The sequence below is a fragment of the Xiphophorus hellerii genome, chromosome 22 (genome assembly GCF_003331165.1).
Source record: "Xiphophorus hellerii strain 12219 chromosome 22, Xiphophorus_hellerii-4.1, whole genome shotgun sequence".
Classification (NCBI taxonomy): Eukaryota; Metazoa; Chordata; class Actinopteri; order Cyprinodontiformes; family Poeciliidae; genus Xiphophorus; species Xiphophorus hellerii.
In genome coordinates, this window is record NC_045693.1 from 17,787,491 (window position 1) to 17,805,582 (window position 18,092).

The window sequence follows — 18,092 nt, forward strand, 5'->3', positions numbered from 1 at the left end:
CATTTTGTGCTGCAACCAAAACCCATATTAGGAAACGTTAGCAAAATTGTACTTGCGCAACACGACTGCTAAAAAGAAACAAAAAAGAAAACATTCAAATTCCGCCTAATATTTTGCTACAGCACAATAGCAGTACCTCTACTAGCAGGTTCTGGGAAGAAAAAAATATTAATACAGCAGCTAAAAAGATCTGTGCCTGCTGTCTTTCAATATATCAAGGTAAACTGCAAAATGATATTCCAGAATAAACCAGAATGAAATGATCAGACTTTAGAAAGCTAAAAGAAAAGAACTACTCGATAGTCTGTAAAACTAACTTCCAGCTTCTTTTATTTTTTGATTACAGATAGATTGGTCATGAATGCCAAAGCTGCAAAATATGTTATTGTGACATAAAAGAGTGTTTGAATAAAAAAATAATAACTTGGCTGACAGAGGCAACATACCAACACTAACCCTGGCTGTCGGTAATAATTAATGAGATCGCTGTTGTTGGTCTCTGAATGTAATCTGATATTCTGTCACTGAGATCAGCAGACATAGACAGTATTCACTCAGTGGATGTTTTAAGGTCAGAGATTGTTTGAAGTATTGTCACATATATTGTGAAGCCAACATTTTACTCTTTTTCCTGTAGAAGCTGTAAACTATTTCAAAACAGCACACCAAAGTGGATGCATTTCATTTCCTGGAACATGCATCTACTGGGATGTATACATAAATATCTACAGTGATGTTCATTCAGGGTTATACATAGACATTCTCAAGAGAAAGTGTGTAATCTATTATATCTTCTACTGTTTCCTCACACCAGCCCTCACAAGAATTTCAGCTGATTGTATACATAGCAGGAGAATAGACTTTGACTTGTAAATATGTTGTTCTCATAGATCAAAGACCAAATCTTCAGAAAGACAGGAAAGCTGGTGAATAGGGGCTATTGAGTTTCATGAGCGAGAACACAACTAGAACTCACAATTACAAGGATGACCCTTTCTTCTGATGAGGCTCATTTCTCAAATGAAAAACATTTAAAAAGCAACATTTAAGCAGGTAGCAAATTATAAGTAAGCATTGATTTTAAAAAATTGGCCTGATATAATATTCTTATTCTAAATGTCATGTTTTCATTAGCTGCAGGCTAAAAATTATCATAATTAATAACAAAAGTTTTTAGACATCCGTCTGTGTAATTACTCTAAAAATGTGTTTCACTTAATGAAAATTAACTTTTCAATATTATGTATTTTTTAAAAAGACTGGGCATGACTTCAGACAACTTTTTTTCCCTCACTGCCATTTAAAGGGTACACATCATACAAAACATATACTGTATGTATTTAAGGCTACATATTAGCCCTTAAATACATTACGTTGTGTACTTGGACGTCTCTGAAGTACAGAAATAGGGAAAGTTCTCTTTTTTTGAGTAAAGCACTTCACGGATGTATACTTGCTGAAAGACTTGACTCGGATTGAGGGCTGAGATTCTTCTGTCTATGGAACCGATGGACGCAGCATAACGGTAAGTTGCAAATAAAACTAAAATGACAAAAACCTTTTTATTTTAGACATGAGTTTATTGAATGCTCATAGGACGTCCTGGCCATTGTTTTTATAGAAGAAGCATCGTGTCTTCTGGTTATGTTAGCACTGTGTGCTCACCTTTAGCTCCTAGAGGTCATATCCACACTGTGTGTTTAATAGTATTATTATATCTTGGAGAACACATTATCCAAATGCATTTAGTGGCATTTCTGTGCCGCTCGATAATCATATATAGCTATGCTATCAAACTGCAAAAATAGTCCGGTGGAGTGGAGCCAGGACTATTGCTGTCCAGTTTTTGGCCTTAAGCAGAAACGCTTTGAGATGCCCCATCTACCGCCGAAAGGGAATGACCAACAATATTTATCAGTGCTTTTGTCTACATTTGGTCAAGGAAAATTAAGGTTACTGGAGATAACAGATTTTCAATCCCACTCATGTTGAGTGGGATTGAAATGAGGAAACAAGTGAAGTAAAATTAATTAAATGCAGCAATGTGGATTGTGATCCAGTTTGGATCACACACCACTCATCATATAAACTGAATAGAATAAGACTTACTGTTTCCACATGCTGTACTTGTTTGATGAAAACCCCTAAGAAAAATCCAAAATGTCTGACCTTACAAGAGCAGCTGACCCATATAATCATGACAGATTTTGTTTTCTTGAGGAATATTGAGGCCATTATTAAAACCAGAAAACCCTCAAAGTCAGCAAAACATTTTTGCATTAAGTAATTATTTTACATTAACAGACTGTAACACTGTCGATCAGAAAAAATCTTGAAGCAGGAAATTAGTCAAAATTCCAGCAAACTATTCTGAGATACTTTTGGAAGGATTCCCTAAATGTGTTACCCAAGTCATACAATCCAAAACAAAACTACCAAATACTAAGGAAATATATTAATATTTCTGATAAAAAAAAATTCTTTAAAAATGTTATTTTCCATTGATTTTCCTAATCCTAACAGATATAAACAAAGAGTGGAGAATGGCTTATTTTAATACAGTCTATGTAAATATATCATTTTGACTGCAGTACTCATGTTTTGTCATATGCATTTATTTAAAATGTACACAAAAGCAGTTGCAGCGAATATCTAAATTTACATAAGATGTGGTAAGATGACACTGAATTAGCATTGCCTTGGCTTAATTTTTCTCATTTGGTTTGCATATTTGTCTTGTTCCCTCTGCCTGTCTGACATTTGTCTTGCTTTCTGTCCCTCCCTCGCACTTGATTTTGGTTGCTGATTGCAGTCATCTGATTCTCATTTACCATCAGTTGTTTTGTAGAGATTCTCATTTTTTGTTCTACATTAGGGTTGACTAATTCAAGATTTGCACCTTTTTGACAGCCACTTTGCTATGTTCTTATCAAACAGCACATATTACAAGTCATTAATGTATAAAGATCACATTTTTATTTCTAACATAATACTTCCACTTGCACCAGATCATGTTTCCTCTGACTCGCATGCATTTTAATAATCAGCCTACTTTATATCCTGCAATCATTAGTTTTTAACATATGGGGAAAGACTAGCCATCTGTGTAGCTCCAGCTGTTGCCAGCTCATTACTTTCAATATCTCCAGGACTCCCTGTGAACTTAAACACTCGTGTGTTTTACCAACACATAAACTGAAAATCTTTCCTCCTTCTCATAATCCTGCTTCAGGTTTGTCGTAAGGTTTTTATGTTTCAAAGACAACATGAATGTTTGAAACCTGATTGGCTACGGATCTTGCATTCAGTGGCCACCAGATGGCGACATGTGCATTTATTTTTATAATGGAGGCTATTTCCATGAATGCATATCTTACGATTCTGTCTGACTAATTACAGATAAAAACTTGAGATTACACTCTGCCTTCACAATCTATGTTTGGGTAAAACTTTAAACACAGAGAAGCAACATCATAACAGCATTAAACAAACTGGAGAAGGGTAACACCACTGCTGGCCCTGGACAAAGGTCTTCAATACCAGAATCTGAATTTTGTTATTTTTTTTTAACAGGGAGTTGTTCTCTGGTGTCTGAATGCTGAAATAAACCAAATGTTAAACAACGTATGAGAATATTTTCATTTATATAACAGATCTTATTGTGGAATGTTGGATGTCTTGCTTTATATCTCAATATTTTATGCATTTTTCTCACAGATACATAATGCTACCTTTTATTAGGAGCAATAACAGTGAAATATTTTGTAGAAATGTCCATTACAGATACACAAAGAGAGAAACAATTTATTACAGTAGTCAAGGACAGCATGAAGATGTATTTGCTGGCAATGAAAAAAGGAAGTGAGAAAAAAGAGAAAAGATTGTCTAAATAAAATTTGTCTATAAATGGGAGCACGTCATTTGATCGTCAGACACAAAACCTATTGGATTACATGGTCCTATGTTTTCTGTTTGCATTAAGTACAAACAAACAAAAAATAAAGAAATAGAAATTATTTACTATGAACATCAATAGTCATTTTTTGCTGTTAGTAAACACACCATACCTAAGTGAGGTCATGCTAACTAGATAACTTGGTGTGCTTGGTTTTTACTGATGTAAAAATGATCAATGTCAGCAATGAGTTTGAAAATTAAGCATAAAGAAGCAAAATAGCTTTAAGAAAAATGAAAAAAAAGTGTTGTTGGCAAAGTTGTTGCTCATTAAGATTGTGTTTTGAAACTTAAGCAGATAACAGAAAGGCATAACAACATAAACTCTTATCCTGGGTTTTCAACATCTGTCTGTAAAGGAACAAGCTGGATTTCAAAATGTTAGCAACCTTACCTACCACATCGTTTTCTGTTGTGCTGTCGCTTAGACACAATTTTTTTCTTAATCATTTACAAAAGTTTACCATGTTCATTTAAAGGCTCCCACAAACTCTGGCGTACTTCAATTTGAGGAGCTCACCTCGAACTCGAAGCAAGCTCAATTTTTACAAACACAATTCAAAAGCCAAATGCCACTTACAGCATGAACGTCAGAGAAAAATGTTGCTTTAACCATAGTTCTTTAAGAGAAATCTGAACTGGCTGAAGTCTGTATCGACAGGTCAAAGTTGAACAAAACCGGCAATCAGCAGTAAACCCTTGATCAACAATTCTCTAAAACACAACATATTACATCAAAGATTTTCAATGTCAACTTTCATTGAGGCAGTCAACGGCACTTGATTTTACATCAATGACTAAAGCCTTCTCTGTGCGTCACTGTTGTTGCATCTCATTGAGTTGATTAGCAGATGAAGATTCTTAGACCAGATTTAACACCATTATAATCTCTGGCTGAGTGTTATTAGGCTGTTATGCACTCTTCTTTTACAAAGTGCAAGTGAGAAATGTCAGTTGTTGCTGGACTCAAACCAAATCTCACTCCATCTTTATGATATCAGCCTTTGCTGTACTGGATTTTAGGATTTCCCCCGATGTATCTCTCAATCAATAAAGCAGAAGGCTATTTTTTTGTTTGTCTGACAGCTTATGAAATATAAGAACATTTTAAAATGGATGATATAAAACATACACCATCTATTAACAGTGTAAAGAAAAGTGTGCCTGGCTAGACAATAATAATAATAATAAAAAAACATTTGGCAGTTTAATACAGGTGTCAAATGAAGAGAGTTGCAGCAAAAATAACATGTAAAAAAATTGGAGTCTATTGATGATAATAAAATGAAAAATGCTAATACAAACATTCACATCCCTCATCCTAGCCGAACCAAAAGCAGCAGTCACCAACACATCTCTGGTGATTCCCCTTCTTTCACTCCCATACACTCAGACAACATTTATGATAAATTAACAGGATATACTTTAAGTCGGTTCTTTCTCAGGAGAAAACAAATCAGGAAATCCCAAAGCCTAGAAGGAGTCTCCCTTCCTGCAAACCCAAAAGACCATCTGACCCCAGTCCTCATACAGATTAATAATTAATATTTGGAGTGGAGTGATGTCCCTTCCTGCTTCAAATGTTTTACCGTCATTGTGGTCTTATTAATAGACAGAATGATTACAGACCATGTACTCTATTGTTTGGGGTCATCAAGCATTGTGATAGACTAGTTTTAGCCTACCTAGCAAACATCCCAGCACAGCTAATGGGTAGTGTGTGGTTTGCCTAAAAGGGAACTAGACAATGCATTGCATTCTGGAATGCTTCAGGTGAATAGGGGTTTAAGTAATGATCCTGCTTAGAGACCATTGCATAAATGATCGTAATATAAACTATTAGTTTACATTACGACTCCAGAAGTCATGTCTTCCAAACTTTTTATACACAGGCTAAAAATATGATGACTAGAGCTCTGGGAATGTACATGCCAAACTTCTCAACTCATTCTTCATGACTTCAGCTCTATCTTGATGACAACTGTGTCACTTCCTTTAGGCCAATGAAGCTCACTTCACACAGGAAATGTGATTAGCCCACAGCCTGCAGTAGCTGGTTTACTATTACAACAAGGAAATGTTGTTCATTTGTTTCAATGTCTGGTCAGAAATTTAACCCCAGCTGCAGTTTGACTTCTCCATATTCCATTGTACATTATAGAAGAACTGAACAGTAATGTGCCACACCATATGTAGTGTATAGAGGCCAGAAATCAACCAACGTTCTCACTAAGAGCTAGCAAATAAATCTAAAGCTAAATGTGTCTTCTTTTTTTTTTTAGAAGTATGTCACTGGATAGTTTTTGGATGATAGCAATGAGCCAATGTTTTGTTTCTCAGCAGGTTGCTGGTCATTTTGGGCCATGATCAATTTCTACTTGGCAGATTTGATCTTTTTTTACATATTTTTACAATCAAGGATTTAAAGAAAATTTTAATCTGTCCATGCCTAATATTAGCAAATGTGGTTATTGGAATCTAATATTTACAAGCAGAAAAGCAATGAGTTAGTTTAGTTGAATTAGAGATCATAATCTGTTATATGTTATACAAGTCAACTGGCCCAAATGGGAAATCAGAGTAGAATTTATAATATCAGTAATCAGTACTTAGTGATAATACATGACATTTAAGCATCTTTATGATTACTCCATGATATCAATTATTTATCCATAAATACCAAATTAAAGAAACTGTTACAAGTATTGATTATCAAATGACTATTTGTGTATATGAAATAAGATGTTGAAAATTGGTGAAGATGAAAATTAATCTTGAACCCAAAGTGGCTGGTGAGAAAATGTTGTTTCCCACCTGTAACAGCACTGAGTTTATAGTTTTGCAGCAGCTTACGCAACTCAGGCTGATACAGTCAGAACGAGAACCTGAGCACACATAAAAGACTGGAGACATGATGGTCGAACTTTTGAAGGTAGCCATCAATACAGCTCCTCCTGATAATATCCACCAGCCCTATATCAACTCTGGAGACACAGTTTCTGGTTCCATTTATTTCTCAGTGCCTGTTCTAACATTCACTCCACCTTCAAAAGGCCCAGCAGAGCATGGACTTTCTGCTGTAAGTGAGGAAACCCAGCCGACTCCAGGAGTTGTTAATGCTTCTCTACATTGCACTCATTGAATCTGTTCTGTCACATACATCACAGACTGCAGCCAAAGAAAGGACAGGAATACATTTTAGAATTTTAACACAAAGCACTACAAAGAAAACCAATGGGGTACCTTACTATTTTCTCTCAAGAAGCAGGAAGCAAGTCAGGAAAATACTTGGCAACACATCAACAGAATTTGCAACTTTAACTTTTTTTTGTTCATGCCAAAGAGCCTTGAGTATAAAAAAGAAGCAAGGATGCAACTTCTTAGTCCTCATTTTCAACAACACTGCCTGTCTTCAGTTGCCATGTCTGACACAACTAAACACCGATGCACCTCGACAAACACCTGATTCTGAGAGGAGAGATTTAAGAATGAGTAGGAATTGGGAGAATGGGAGAGTTATTAGGCACAATCTTACCCTTGCAGTGCTTTCTCTCCAAACCAGTCACCTTTTCCTAGGCTGTGGAGGTACACAGGCTCTCCGTTGGGCAAATCTTCCCTGGTCACATTAACCTGCCAAAAGAGGGACATAATAGGAGGAGAGTAACAGGTAAGCAGGGTGTAGCATGAAGAAGGTGAGGAAGATCTAGACTGAAAGATGTCTTGCATCTAAAGGAAGATAGGAAGCATTTGATTAAATAACTGCAACAACATAAATTAATATCAATTATTTTGTTGGTTTGAGCACACTGAAAAACACTAACTTGTCTTTAAACATATTTTGTCACAGCCAGGTATTTATCTTCATGGTGCAGGAGTTAAGAGGCATTGCTAACTTCTTTATCAGCTAGATGGCACATATGAAATGACACTCTGCATTGAACCAAAGACTTACAAATTATAGGACTGGCACTTGAGTACATTTTCAGGGGAGCGGATGGAGATGATTGTTTCGCTTAATGAAGGCTCTCGTCTTCATCCATTAGGTGTCGCAACATAAATCCAGCAACAGCGTGCCTGAATGTAGTGAACAGCTGATTGACAGCCTAATTACCCGTGATCGTGTATAATCCTGTCGTCGCAGAGAAAAAGCAAAGAGAGAAAGTAGAGGAAGTGAAAAGTGTACACCAAAGAAGTTGTACTGCATCTGTTTCAGATCAGAAGGTGGAACAGGAAGGACAGAAAATCCAGCGTTTGGTTTACAAAAAGCTTTTGGGAATCTGTCACCTTGAGAGTGGATCCTTGGTTACCAACATATTTTCAGTACTACGGTTTGTCCTTTGGACAGCTTGTGAGTAATTTTTCAAAGCAATATTAACAATAAAACTCAATTACTTAATAACTTTATAGTTCAATGTGTGATTAAGTAGTGTTATCATTATGCAACAGTGGTGACATTTCATTTAAACTTGCATTGATTCTGCAGCAGTGGCATGTATATGCTGTGCATATGTCAGCTCAGAATTGATGCTACAAAATCTTTCATTTTTCAAATTTTGGCTGGAGACCACAGGCCGGAGCATTATTTATCTCAGACAGAGATATCTCACCATTGAAATGCAAGGCAGACAGATAATGTTGTAATAGGGGCAGCAAAGTATGCACAGGCTAATGGGCTGATTAGTAAGCTCAGTGTGTGCTCTGTACCAGTAAGGATGGGACCTTTTAAAGTATGCTGTAGCCCTATGTATATTGGCTGATTGATGCAATATGTGAAAACTCACTGCATGACGGATTGAGACATTTGTTTAAGAGGACAAGATGGAGTGATGCAGGCCAAATGTTTGTTAGTGTTTGTGTACCCTCTTGTTATGCTGTATTGCACAATTTCAGGTACAGTTTTATGTCCAGGTTGTTGGGCTCCACAAGCAAAATATTGTTTTTCACATATAGACCAGGCTTTAAGCTCTGTGAGGCTTTAATTAAACATGTGGAACCACTGAAGGCTTTCTCTCATTGTTTGTAATTAAAATGTTGTTTTTGGTTTTCTTTTTGCTTCGGATCTATATGTTTCTTTATTTAACTGAATTAAGTTAGTGTTGAGCAATTTATATTTCAATTCAATCTATTTTTTGCTGCTATAAATGTTATGGACAGATGGATGGATGAATGGATACATTTTTCTTTCCTGGTATATTTAGCAAGGCAACAGCTCAAAACAGTCCTGTGCAGCTCTAAATTTTCATTGGAAATGTATCTTAAACTGGGAACATTTTCAAACATTTCGTCTTGAAATCTAATTCTAATGTCAAGTTTGTTTCGTGATGGTGACATCCAGCCAGATGGATTTCCTGGTTTGTTTCTGATTTCCATTATACAATTTTTCTTTTCACATCTCTTTGAAGCTCAGAAAGAACATTTTTAAATTATCTTCAGTGGCTGGTTCCTGCAACGAGAATCAAATCACTACAGTTGAGCTGGTGAAAGGTGCAAAACAGACCTAAGTGCCAGTAAATACGCAGTAAACAAATTCCAATGCAAGTGGGTGGAAAAGCTGTTGAAGATGAGCATGACCCCCCCAGTCACAAAATAAAGAGGAAGACCAGTAGGCAAGTTGAAAGCCCTCCCACAGAACTGAGTCCAGTGTGAAAGCCAGTGTTGATTACTGAAAGGGGAAATCAAAGTGACTCCTTTCCCCTTTCCAAATACTCCCATCACTGCTGCAAAGGGATGATGAAAGAGGCAGCACTTTTCCCTATCCGCCAATCTGAAGATGACTGATGATAGCAAACTTCCATCCAAAAATATCACGCCTTCACTTCAAAGATTGGCATCTGTTGCTGTGTTTTATATGCCTGGATGCCCTGACTCGTGATGAGGACTGTCTTCAGGGTCTGGTCTGGTGTGACTGTCCTCACCTTTCCCTTGCTGATAATGAAGAAGGTGTCGCCTCTGGCCCCCTGTCTGATGATGTACTCTCCTTCTTCATAATGCGTCTGTCAAGGAAGAAGACAAAAAGGTGACAAACTTAAAAAAGAACTACTATTGAAAGATAGGAGAGTAGGCTATTAATATATACATACATCAATAATAATGTTTTTTATCCCTAAAATGAGGTAAACAGAAAAAAACAGGTCAAATCTATTCAATCTAATATGGATGGGAAATTACTGGTTCAAACCAAGAGTGAAATAAATAAAATCATTTATTTTCTACATCCTTGGTATTCCTGCACATGCTGGAAACTATCTTGGTACAAACTGGGTTTTGAAATGTTCGTCAGTCAACCACATAGAAGATGAAGGGGAAAAGCATCATATGGGTGAGAAAACAGTTCCTGGCTAAAATCTTCAAAACGTCTACAGAATTCCTGCAGGAAAAACCCAGAAGTAAAAGTTGAACAAAATAAAGGAGATGGGACTGAAGTAGAAAAGTCATGTGAAATCACAACAAAATATTATGCAAAAAAAATAAGGCTTTATTTCACCACAGGTGACAGCTATAAATCAGTGTGTTTACTTTATTAACTATTTAATAACCAAATAATCTACAATCTAAAAAAAATATTCACCAGTAGTTTAGACTTCATTAATATTTAAAGTCTTCTTGAATTAGTAAGCAAATCAGTAATAGAGAGGGTTCAAGCAGAACCTTTCCTATCTGAAATGTGAAAAATAAGCATTTTTAGCATAATGCAATGATACTTTCTGCTTTACACTCTATCCTGTTTCACTTAGTCAAGGTCAGTTCAAGCTCCATATGTTTGGCTGGTAAAATTTAAAAAAAAATTGAGCAAGTGGTATTGCAATAAACAGAGTTTCTCAATTCCAGTGGTCAGGGACCACTGCTCTACACTCTTTCCCTTCTGCCATGTACCTGACGTGAATAAGTGGGTGATTAACAGGCCTCTGCACCACTTGATGGAATGCAGAGAAAGTCATGCAATCGATTCAATCAAGTGGTCACATTTAAAATATGCAGGCCAGCGGTCCCTGAGGACGAGAATTAAGAAACACTGCCACTGGGATAAGTTAAAGTGCTGAAGTTATCAAACAGCAATTACAAAAAAAAAAAAGATAATTTTCTCCCCCACTGCATAAAATATATACATATGTGTGTTGCAAATAAATATATTCTTGAAGTTACATTAAACTTTTGAATATTGACATTTACTTTTCTCAATAAGTAATTATTTATTCATTATTGAAATACTTTCACACTTACATTTAAGTGTTGGTTGAACTAACTTCCAGCACTAGGTAGTATATACATGTTCTAAAGGGTCTGCTGCTCGAAGGGTAAAGTGATGAAGGTAAGTTGTGACACTTTTAATAATAGATGAAAAACACTTTTGCAGCATCTAGGCAACAAAATTTAAAGTTCTATTTGATCCTGCACACTGAGAGCATAAGCAGTCACAGAAACACTTTCCTGAGGTTGACTACCTGACATGTTTCAGTCTTTGTTTTACTAAAATATTTCACAACTTGTGAAATATCTTGTAACTGTTCCTGAGAAACTACTGAGATCAACAGCTCCTGTTAGACCAAATTACCTCACACTGTTAAATTTATGTTTTATTTTCCACACTATTTGAACCTTACTTTTTCTCCAAACAGAGTGCTACATGTCTGATGTGCATTTGTGAAAACACATGATGTTTATTTTAGCCCCAATAAATAGTTTTCCCCAAAGCAAATGAAACATTCTGATGCATTTTACTAATCAAAACACATTTATGGACTAATCAAAACTAAATGAATGACTAAACAGATGTTTATAGCTTCACTTTAGTAGCACCATTTGACTTATTGTCTCAAATTAAGAGAACGCCTTTGATAATACAACATAAAAATTAATGGTAATTTGTCGAAGCATTTCAAACAGAAAATTGGATCAATTAGTATACCTTGTAGATTTTTAATTACTTATAAATAGAAAAGCGTCTGGAAATTTATTATTTAATTTAATAAATACTATTTCTTAAATAGATATTTGGACAGAACAAACTCACAAAAAACAGTAATTTTAACAAAAGTACAGGCTGATCTCCACCAAGTCATGCTGTATGGATGCCATAATTTATGTAAAAGGAGGCCCACGTATTCAATTACCATAACTTTCAGAAGTCTGACATTAAAAAAAAAAAATCATGTAATATTGTAAATTTCTGAGACTTGGAATTTTATTTACTAAACATTTTAACCTTTAGAACAATTTCACTTTAAATATTTTATACTTTGTTTATAATTTAATAAGGGTCTTTTATTGCATGAACTTTCAACAATTTATTTGCCTCAGTGTAAGCATTAATACTCATTTCTAAATGTAGAAGTGTTTGTGTTTCCTCTCCAGAATATTTCTGGAAAAAAAATATCAAGCAAATCAGACTAAAGAAAGCTGGCAAACAGAATATTTGTTCACATTTGTGACAATAAGGAGAGCATTCTTGTCAACTAGTCTTTCTTTGTGTCTTTATTTCCGCCAGGAATTATTCACTATTCATTAGTATTTGAAACAAATAAGATCAAATAAACTTAAACGCCAGCATAGTTGATGTTTTTTTTTATTACAGTGTTTTTATATAGGACAAACATAAAATATCTCAATCTGCATTTAAATTGCATTGTCATATGATGCAAAATCTTTCTTAATTTTCATGAAATCTATGATTGATGCATACATTACGCTAATCTCTCCATCAGTGTTAAGTAATGGGAAAGCAGCAGTGAAAGCGACTGATGATGCTTTCCTCAGACCTCACACTTCAGTAAGAAAAGAAAAAAAAAGTCATTATAATAGGATTTAAATCATAATGGATGCCAAAGTGCACCATTGAACAAAACACAAAAATTGACTCATTTTGCAAAGCTTGGTTGAAAGTGGAATGACATCTGTCTACAACATAATTAATTCCTGAACAGATTAAGGACCACTATATAGTTGGTCTGCAAATTAGTTCAACATCACCACAGCAACTAAGCAACAATTGCACTATCTTCCATTAAACAAACTTAATAATCCCTAAACTGCTTTCAACAAGTAAACATGATCAGGAATTAGATTGTATTCTCTAAATAAAACAAAGGTCTGAATTAAAATCTGCTAAGGTAAATGCATGACTAGTGGGTTTTAAGATAGATGGATCAACTACATACCTCTTCAAGGACATCAGCAAGCTTGCTCAGAATGTCTTCCTGTAGGTCATGAAACGTGGGGACACTGCAGAAGAAAAAAATGATCTTTTTTATAAAATAAAATGTATAAAATTCAAATGTTTTGTCATGTACATTAGCCTACCAATCCACTTAGAAAGTTGCAGTTAAATAAGTTTGATCATCTGAACTCCAGGACCATTGTTTTACATAATAACGTGTGATGCCCTCACACAAGGACCTAGGAAGATCCTTCACACTCTTTACTCTCACTCTCATCAAAAATGTAAAGAGAAAATGTCAGATCACTCACTCAACTGCAAGGAAAATAATTTACAGAAACAAATATTTTAAACAACTCACAGGCTCGCTGTCCTAGCAACTATGGCCTGAGGTCATACTGTGTAAAGCCAGAGGTCTCCAAGACCTCAATTTTGTAATTCTTTTTGCACTCCCAGGTAACTGTGGTAACTGATGATGCAAAAGCACATAAATCTGCAGTCAAACAGAGAGTGAACAAATAAACCAGCAAGAGGAGTCTGCCAGGAAATATGTGTGCTCTGTCCAAAATGACCATTAGAGTAAAAGTGCAGTTTATCACTACTGGCAAAGACCAGGTCTTAGGAAAAGTTTGTTTTGGACAGTGACAGACAAACCATTTCTAACAACAGAATTATATGGCACAGATTAATGACCACATTTTAACATAACAGCATCACACTGGTAATGCTACTGTGTACAGGTGGTGATAAATTTGAAGGTGGCTCTGCCACTTTCCAGAGAGGGAAGCTTCCAGTTCTGATTTATTGTAACAACGCACAGCTCATTTTGAATGAGTGTATACAGACAGCATAATGATTTTTACCTTTGGACCCTATCTACAAGAGAATGGCTCCAAAAGATAAATGTGGGTAGATTGAATAACTAAATCCAAACGAGGTAGAGCACTTAAATGAAGACGTTACTTGAGAGATGGAGCACCATTATTGATGTCAGGCAGAGTTTCTGCAAGGTGCCTTCTTTTGCTAAAAAAGGAACAAAAAACATAGTGTCTGAGACTCAGGGTGTGTTTACAACGTAAACCCAGAAAAATATTTGTTCTCTTAACTTATTATAATAAATTGTTGATATCAAAGTACCCTGAATATGTTTGAAATGACATATTCAACTTTTTTCTACAGATTTTATACTTATATAATCTGAAGCCATCCATGATTTGGTCCATGAAGCCACAATTTCTATTAAAGCAGTTATGAGTACAAGTCTTTTGGCCCAAGTAATTTTTTATTATTATTTTGGGAGGGATATGAATTGCTTAGCAACCCATCTTTAATCCAGTCTTTGCAGATGATTATTTTTAGAAAATCAGTTTAGTGTTTCTTAAGCAACTGACCTATGAATCATTCAAGCACAAAAATAATTATCAAACCTAACTGATAAGCTCTGTTTTGTCAACACAGAACTGCTTCTGAACTGGCAAATAATAATAATAAACCATAACCTATAGGAAAAAAAGAAGAAAAAAAAAGCATATTGGGGCATATCATTGTGAAAAAAAGATATTCAATGAAAGCTCATGGAGATGAGAATATTTACCAATTTTAAAAACACATGAATATTGTAAAGTATTAAAATCAATAAATTAAAATAGAACAAAAGACATATGAAGACCTTGTGTGAAATAGTAATTCATACACCCCCTAAAAAAATCACTCTTAAAAGAACAGTCGCTGAAGGGTGCAGCCTATCATCTATGAATTCATCCAGTCGCCCAGTCGTATTGGCAAGGTAGAAAAGAAATCCTTGTAATTAGATTTCTGTCTTACATGTAGTATTATATTCTTACAGTATGCTGGTGTTAATATGTGTAGTTACAGCGTACGTCATCAGCTGCAAAACATTAATATATCAACGCGAGGCTGTGATGTTTGTTCCGGTGCTTCCAGGCAGCTTATATGAAGGCATTCTGCCTGTTATTGAGCGAACCAAATAAAACAGGGCTAATGTTTATCAAGAGCGAAAGAAAATAAGCCATGTTGCTGAACAAAGCCTTATCTTCCCATATCATCTCTTCCTCTTAGTTTCTCCAGCTCCCTATCACCCCCCACCCTGTGCTCATTTTCCATTTTTTATTACAGTAATCTTAGCCATCTTGTCTCGGCCTCCAGACCCACTTTGCCACTATGCTGATCTACATGTCTCCAGTTCCTCAACAGAAACACTGGATTTACTAGAGAGGCAGCCCAACTCTACATGAATTATACAGAGTTTGAAATGCTGGAGCTATGAAGCATGTCGACACAAACAAAAAGCTTCTGTTGTACAACTGTGATCCAACATTTAAATAAAAAATGTAATGTAATCCAACAGTTACATAAAATAGGATTCCTCTGTACCTCTAAACTAAGCAAATGCTGATTGTTCTCAAAGGCTTCTCTTTAAAGTGGGAGGGGAAAAGGTTGAGTGTTAGTCCACCAACTCTAAAATGTTTAGTAAAGAAAAAATGCATTTTGTAAATTTGTGAGAGATTGTTCACTAAGTGTCACCCTTACCTTTTCTCTCACAATGCATGAAAGTGATTTCAAAATATACGCTTGGAAGAGGAAAAAGCTCTTGACAAGTACACTCAGCTGCTGTATTTGAAATCATGTGGGATCAATGTTTCCTGAGTCTTCCTCCTCCACAACTTATAAGTGCAAATATGTAATTTTCACAGCAGTTAAAGGGCGGGTGAACGCTCACAGCAACCAGTCCGCTTTTGTTGTTCGCTAAAACCTATAAGCTCTTTTATTAGATCTTCTTCCGAGGAGCGCAAAGGGAATATAATTATGAGCTTATTAACAAATGCTACCATTAATCTCTGATTTCCCCCAAGACACCCGTCTATAAACCAAACATAGAGTAGATCTATTAAATATTTACTCATCTCTCAAACTCTTATGTAAGATCTGTGTGGAGAAGAGAGCTGCCATTCTGTATATCCTTATCCTATCTGAAAGAGGTTGTAAATGTTTTGGGATTTTTCAAGTCAAAAAGGTGTATTAATTTCTTTTTAAAATAATCTCTAAATTCTTAGATAAGTAATTACATTCTGTTTTTTCTACGAAGAACTTTCTGTGCAGCTTACTGCAGATAGTGAATTTCCAGGTTGAAAAAAACAATTTCTTTGCTGTAGGATGTAAAAAAAAATCGGGGTTGAAGAAAGACACCCTGTGCTGGCCCAAGGGTGTGAAATTTTCACAGTGGTTAATGGAAAAAGTGTTTTATATAGTATAGAATTTTTTTACATACTGTTTCCTCTTTGCAGTCAGATATATTTGCAACTCTTAGCAAGCAACATTGTGTGTATTGACCGAGAATGAGTTAATAAAAGCATTTTATTTCAAGTGAATAATCATTTGTAGTACATGTGGTGAGCATTATGCACGCATAAAACATTACTTCCAGCAAACATAAGCAATTTCTATCTACTTTTTTGAATCAAGTTGCACTTATTACCTTGCTCTAAGTATCACTTGAAAGGAAAAGCCAAACAGCATACTGACAGTTTGGGAGTTTATTAACATTGTAGCATTGTGAGCAGCAGTAGAAATTAGCCCTTAGCTCATACTAATATGTACTGTTCCCTTTCATTTGCCTTGGGTCAATAATTTACTTCAACAAATATGAGCAGTAGTGCATATAAATGATGTAAGAACATCAACTAAGTCATAGTAATTAAGGGTTACGTGTAAAAGAAAAAAGGTAGCACATAATTTCCCTAATTAGCTTGAAAATCAAAGCAAATTAAAGCTGAACAGAAAAAAGCAGGTCTATAAACGATTTAGAACCTGATTGTGTGTCTCCTTCTGCCCTTTGATGCATATTTCTTTTATCTTATACTTCATGCTCCGGGAACCTTTTTAAATGATAATAAGCTCCTCTTTATGAAAGTGGTTAGTGCTTTGTCGCTTCTTAACAGATAGGAACGCTGACGTTCTAGAAGAAAGACACAAGATATGCCTTTCAGATGGTCAAACGACGCTGTCTCTGAAGTTAGTTATCATAGTTATTGCAAAGAAAATCAAGAATTACAAATTATTTGAGAAACAGTTCACACACACACACACACACACACCCAATCCTGAATTCATTTTGTTAATTCATTCATTGAATTTCAGATCAAAGACCTATTCATACTGTTTCCTGTCACCATGAAACAATACGCTGCGGTTGCTCACCTTTTCAGAAACTCCATATACTCCGTGTGTTTAATGAGCCCCGTCCTCATCATGATCGTCTGAAAGCATTGTCGGTCGATGGCCCACAGCTTCACATTTGTTAAGGCTGGAAAGAAGACCACACACAGGTAAGGCCATGAAAGACAATTTCTGTCCTGTGGGAACCAGAATAACACAAAGGTGCATGCAGTTTATGCATAATGCATATTGTGGAAGAGCCTTATGTTTCGTGCTTTCACAAAATGAAGGTAGCAAATAAGCTGTGCACTTAAAACAGAAGAGAAATCAGAGTTAGTAGTGTAACCCAAGACAACTAGAACTGCTCCTTGGAGGTGTTAACCTTTATGTTTTGTTGCAATGTGTAAAAACAACTATCATCCAGGTGTTTTATTTTGCCTTAATTCTGGTCTGGAGCACAAGAAGAAAATTCTGTACAATTATTTTTTTTTCCCCACCCAGCAGTTGGGAGTTAATTCGTGTTACTGCATGGCTGGTTTGCCTCGAGTAATGCTACAACATTTATATTGGTTCGGGGTCATGATTTGACTGTGGAATATCCCATTTTTATTAGTTTAAGCCCCTGAGTTGGACTCTTTGTTCTAGGAGCAATTATCAAAATGTGTGACAAGACTGAAAGTCACTCTGATATTCTTCTGTAACATTTCAAAATTAATTATTCGCAAACTGACTGCTGTCTGTGCTGGCCCAAGGCAGCGGCAGCCCAGTACAACATACAAAGCAAATTTTGGCTAAAGTGGTGCAAGTT

At 35.7% G+C, this 18,092-nt stretch overlaps 1 protein-coding gene across 2 annotated transcripts in view; it reads right to left on the bottom strand.

Annotated features, from left to right (window-relative positions):
- The window catches only part of LOC116713518 (cGMP-dependent protein kinase 1), a 100,843-nt gene that overhangs the window by 18,118 nt on the left and 64,633 nt on the right, over positions 1-18,092 (bottom strand). For both annotated transcript variants that reach the window (XM_032553696.1, XM_032553695.1), the window contains exons 4-7: positions 17,327-17,432; positions 13,110-13,173; positions 9,870-9,947; positions 7,490-7,584 (exon numbers count right to left, since the gene is read on the bottom strand). In XM_032553696.1, coding sequence (XP_032409587.1) covers positions 7,490-7,584; positions 9,870-9,947; positions 13,110-13,173; positions 17,327-17,432 — 343 coding nt within the window. The remainder of the gene's footprint in view (positions 1-7,489; positions 7,585-9,869; positions 9,948-13,109; positions 13,174-17,326; positions 17,433-18,092) is intronic.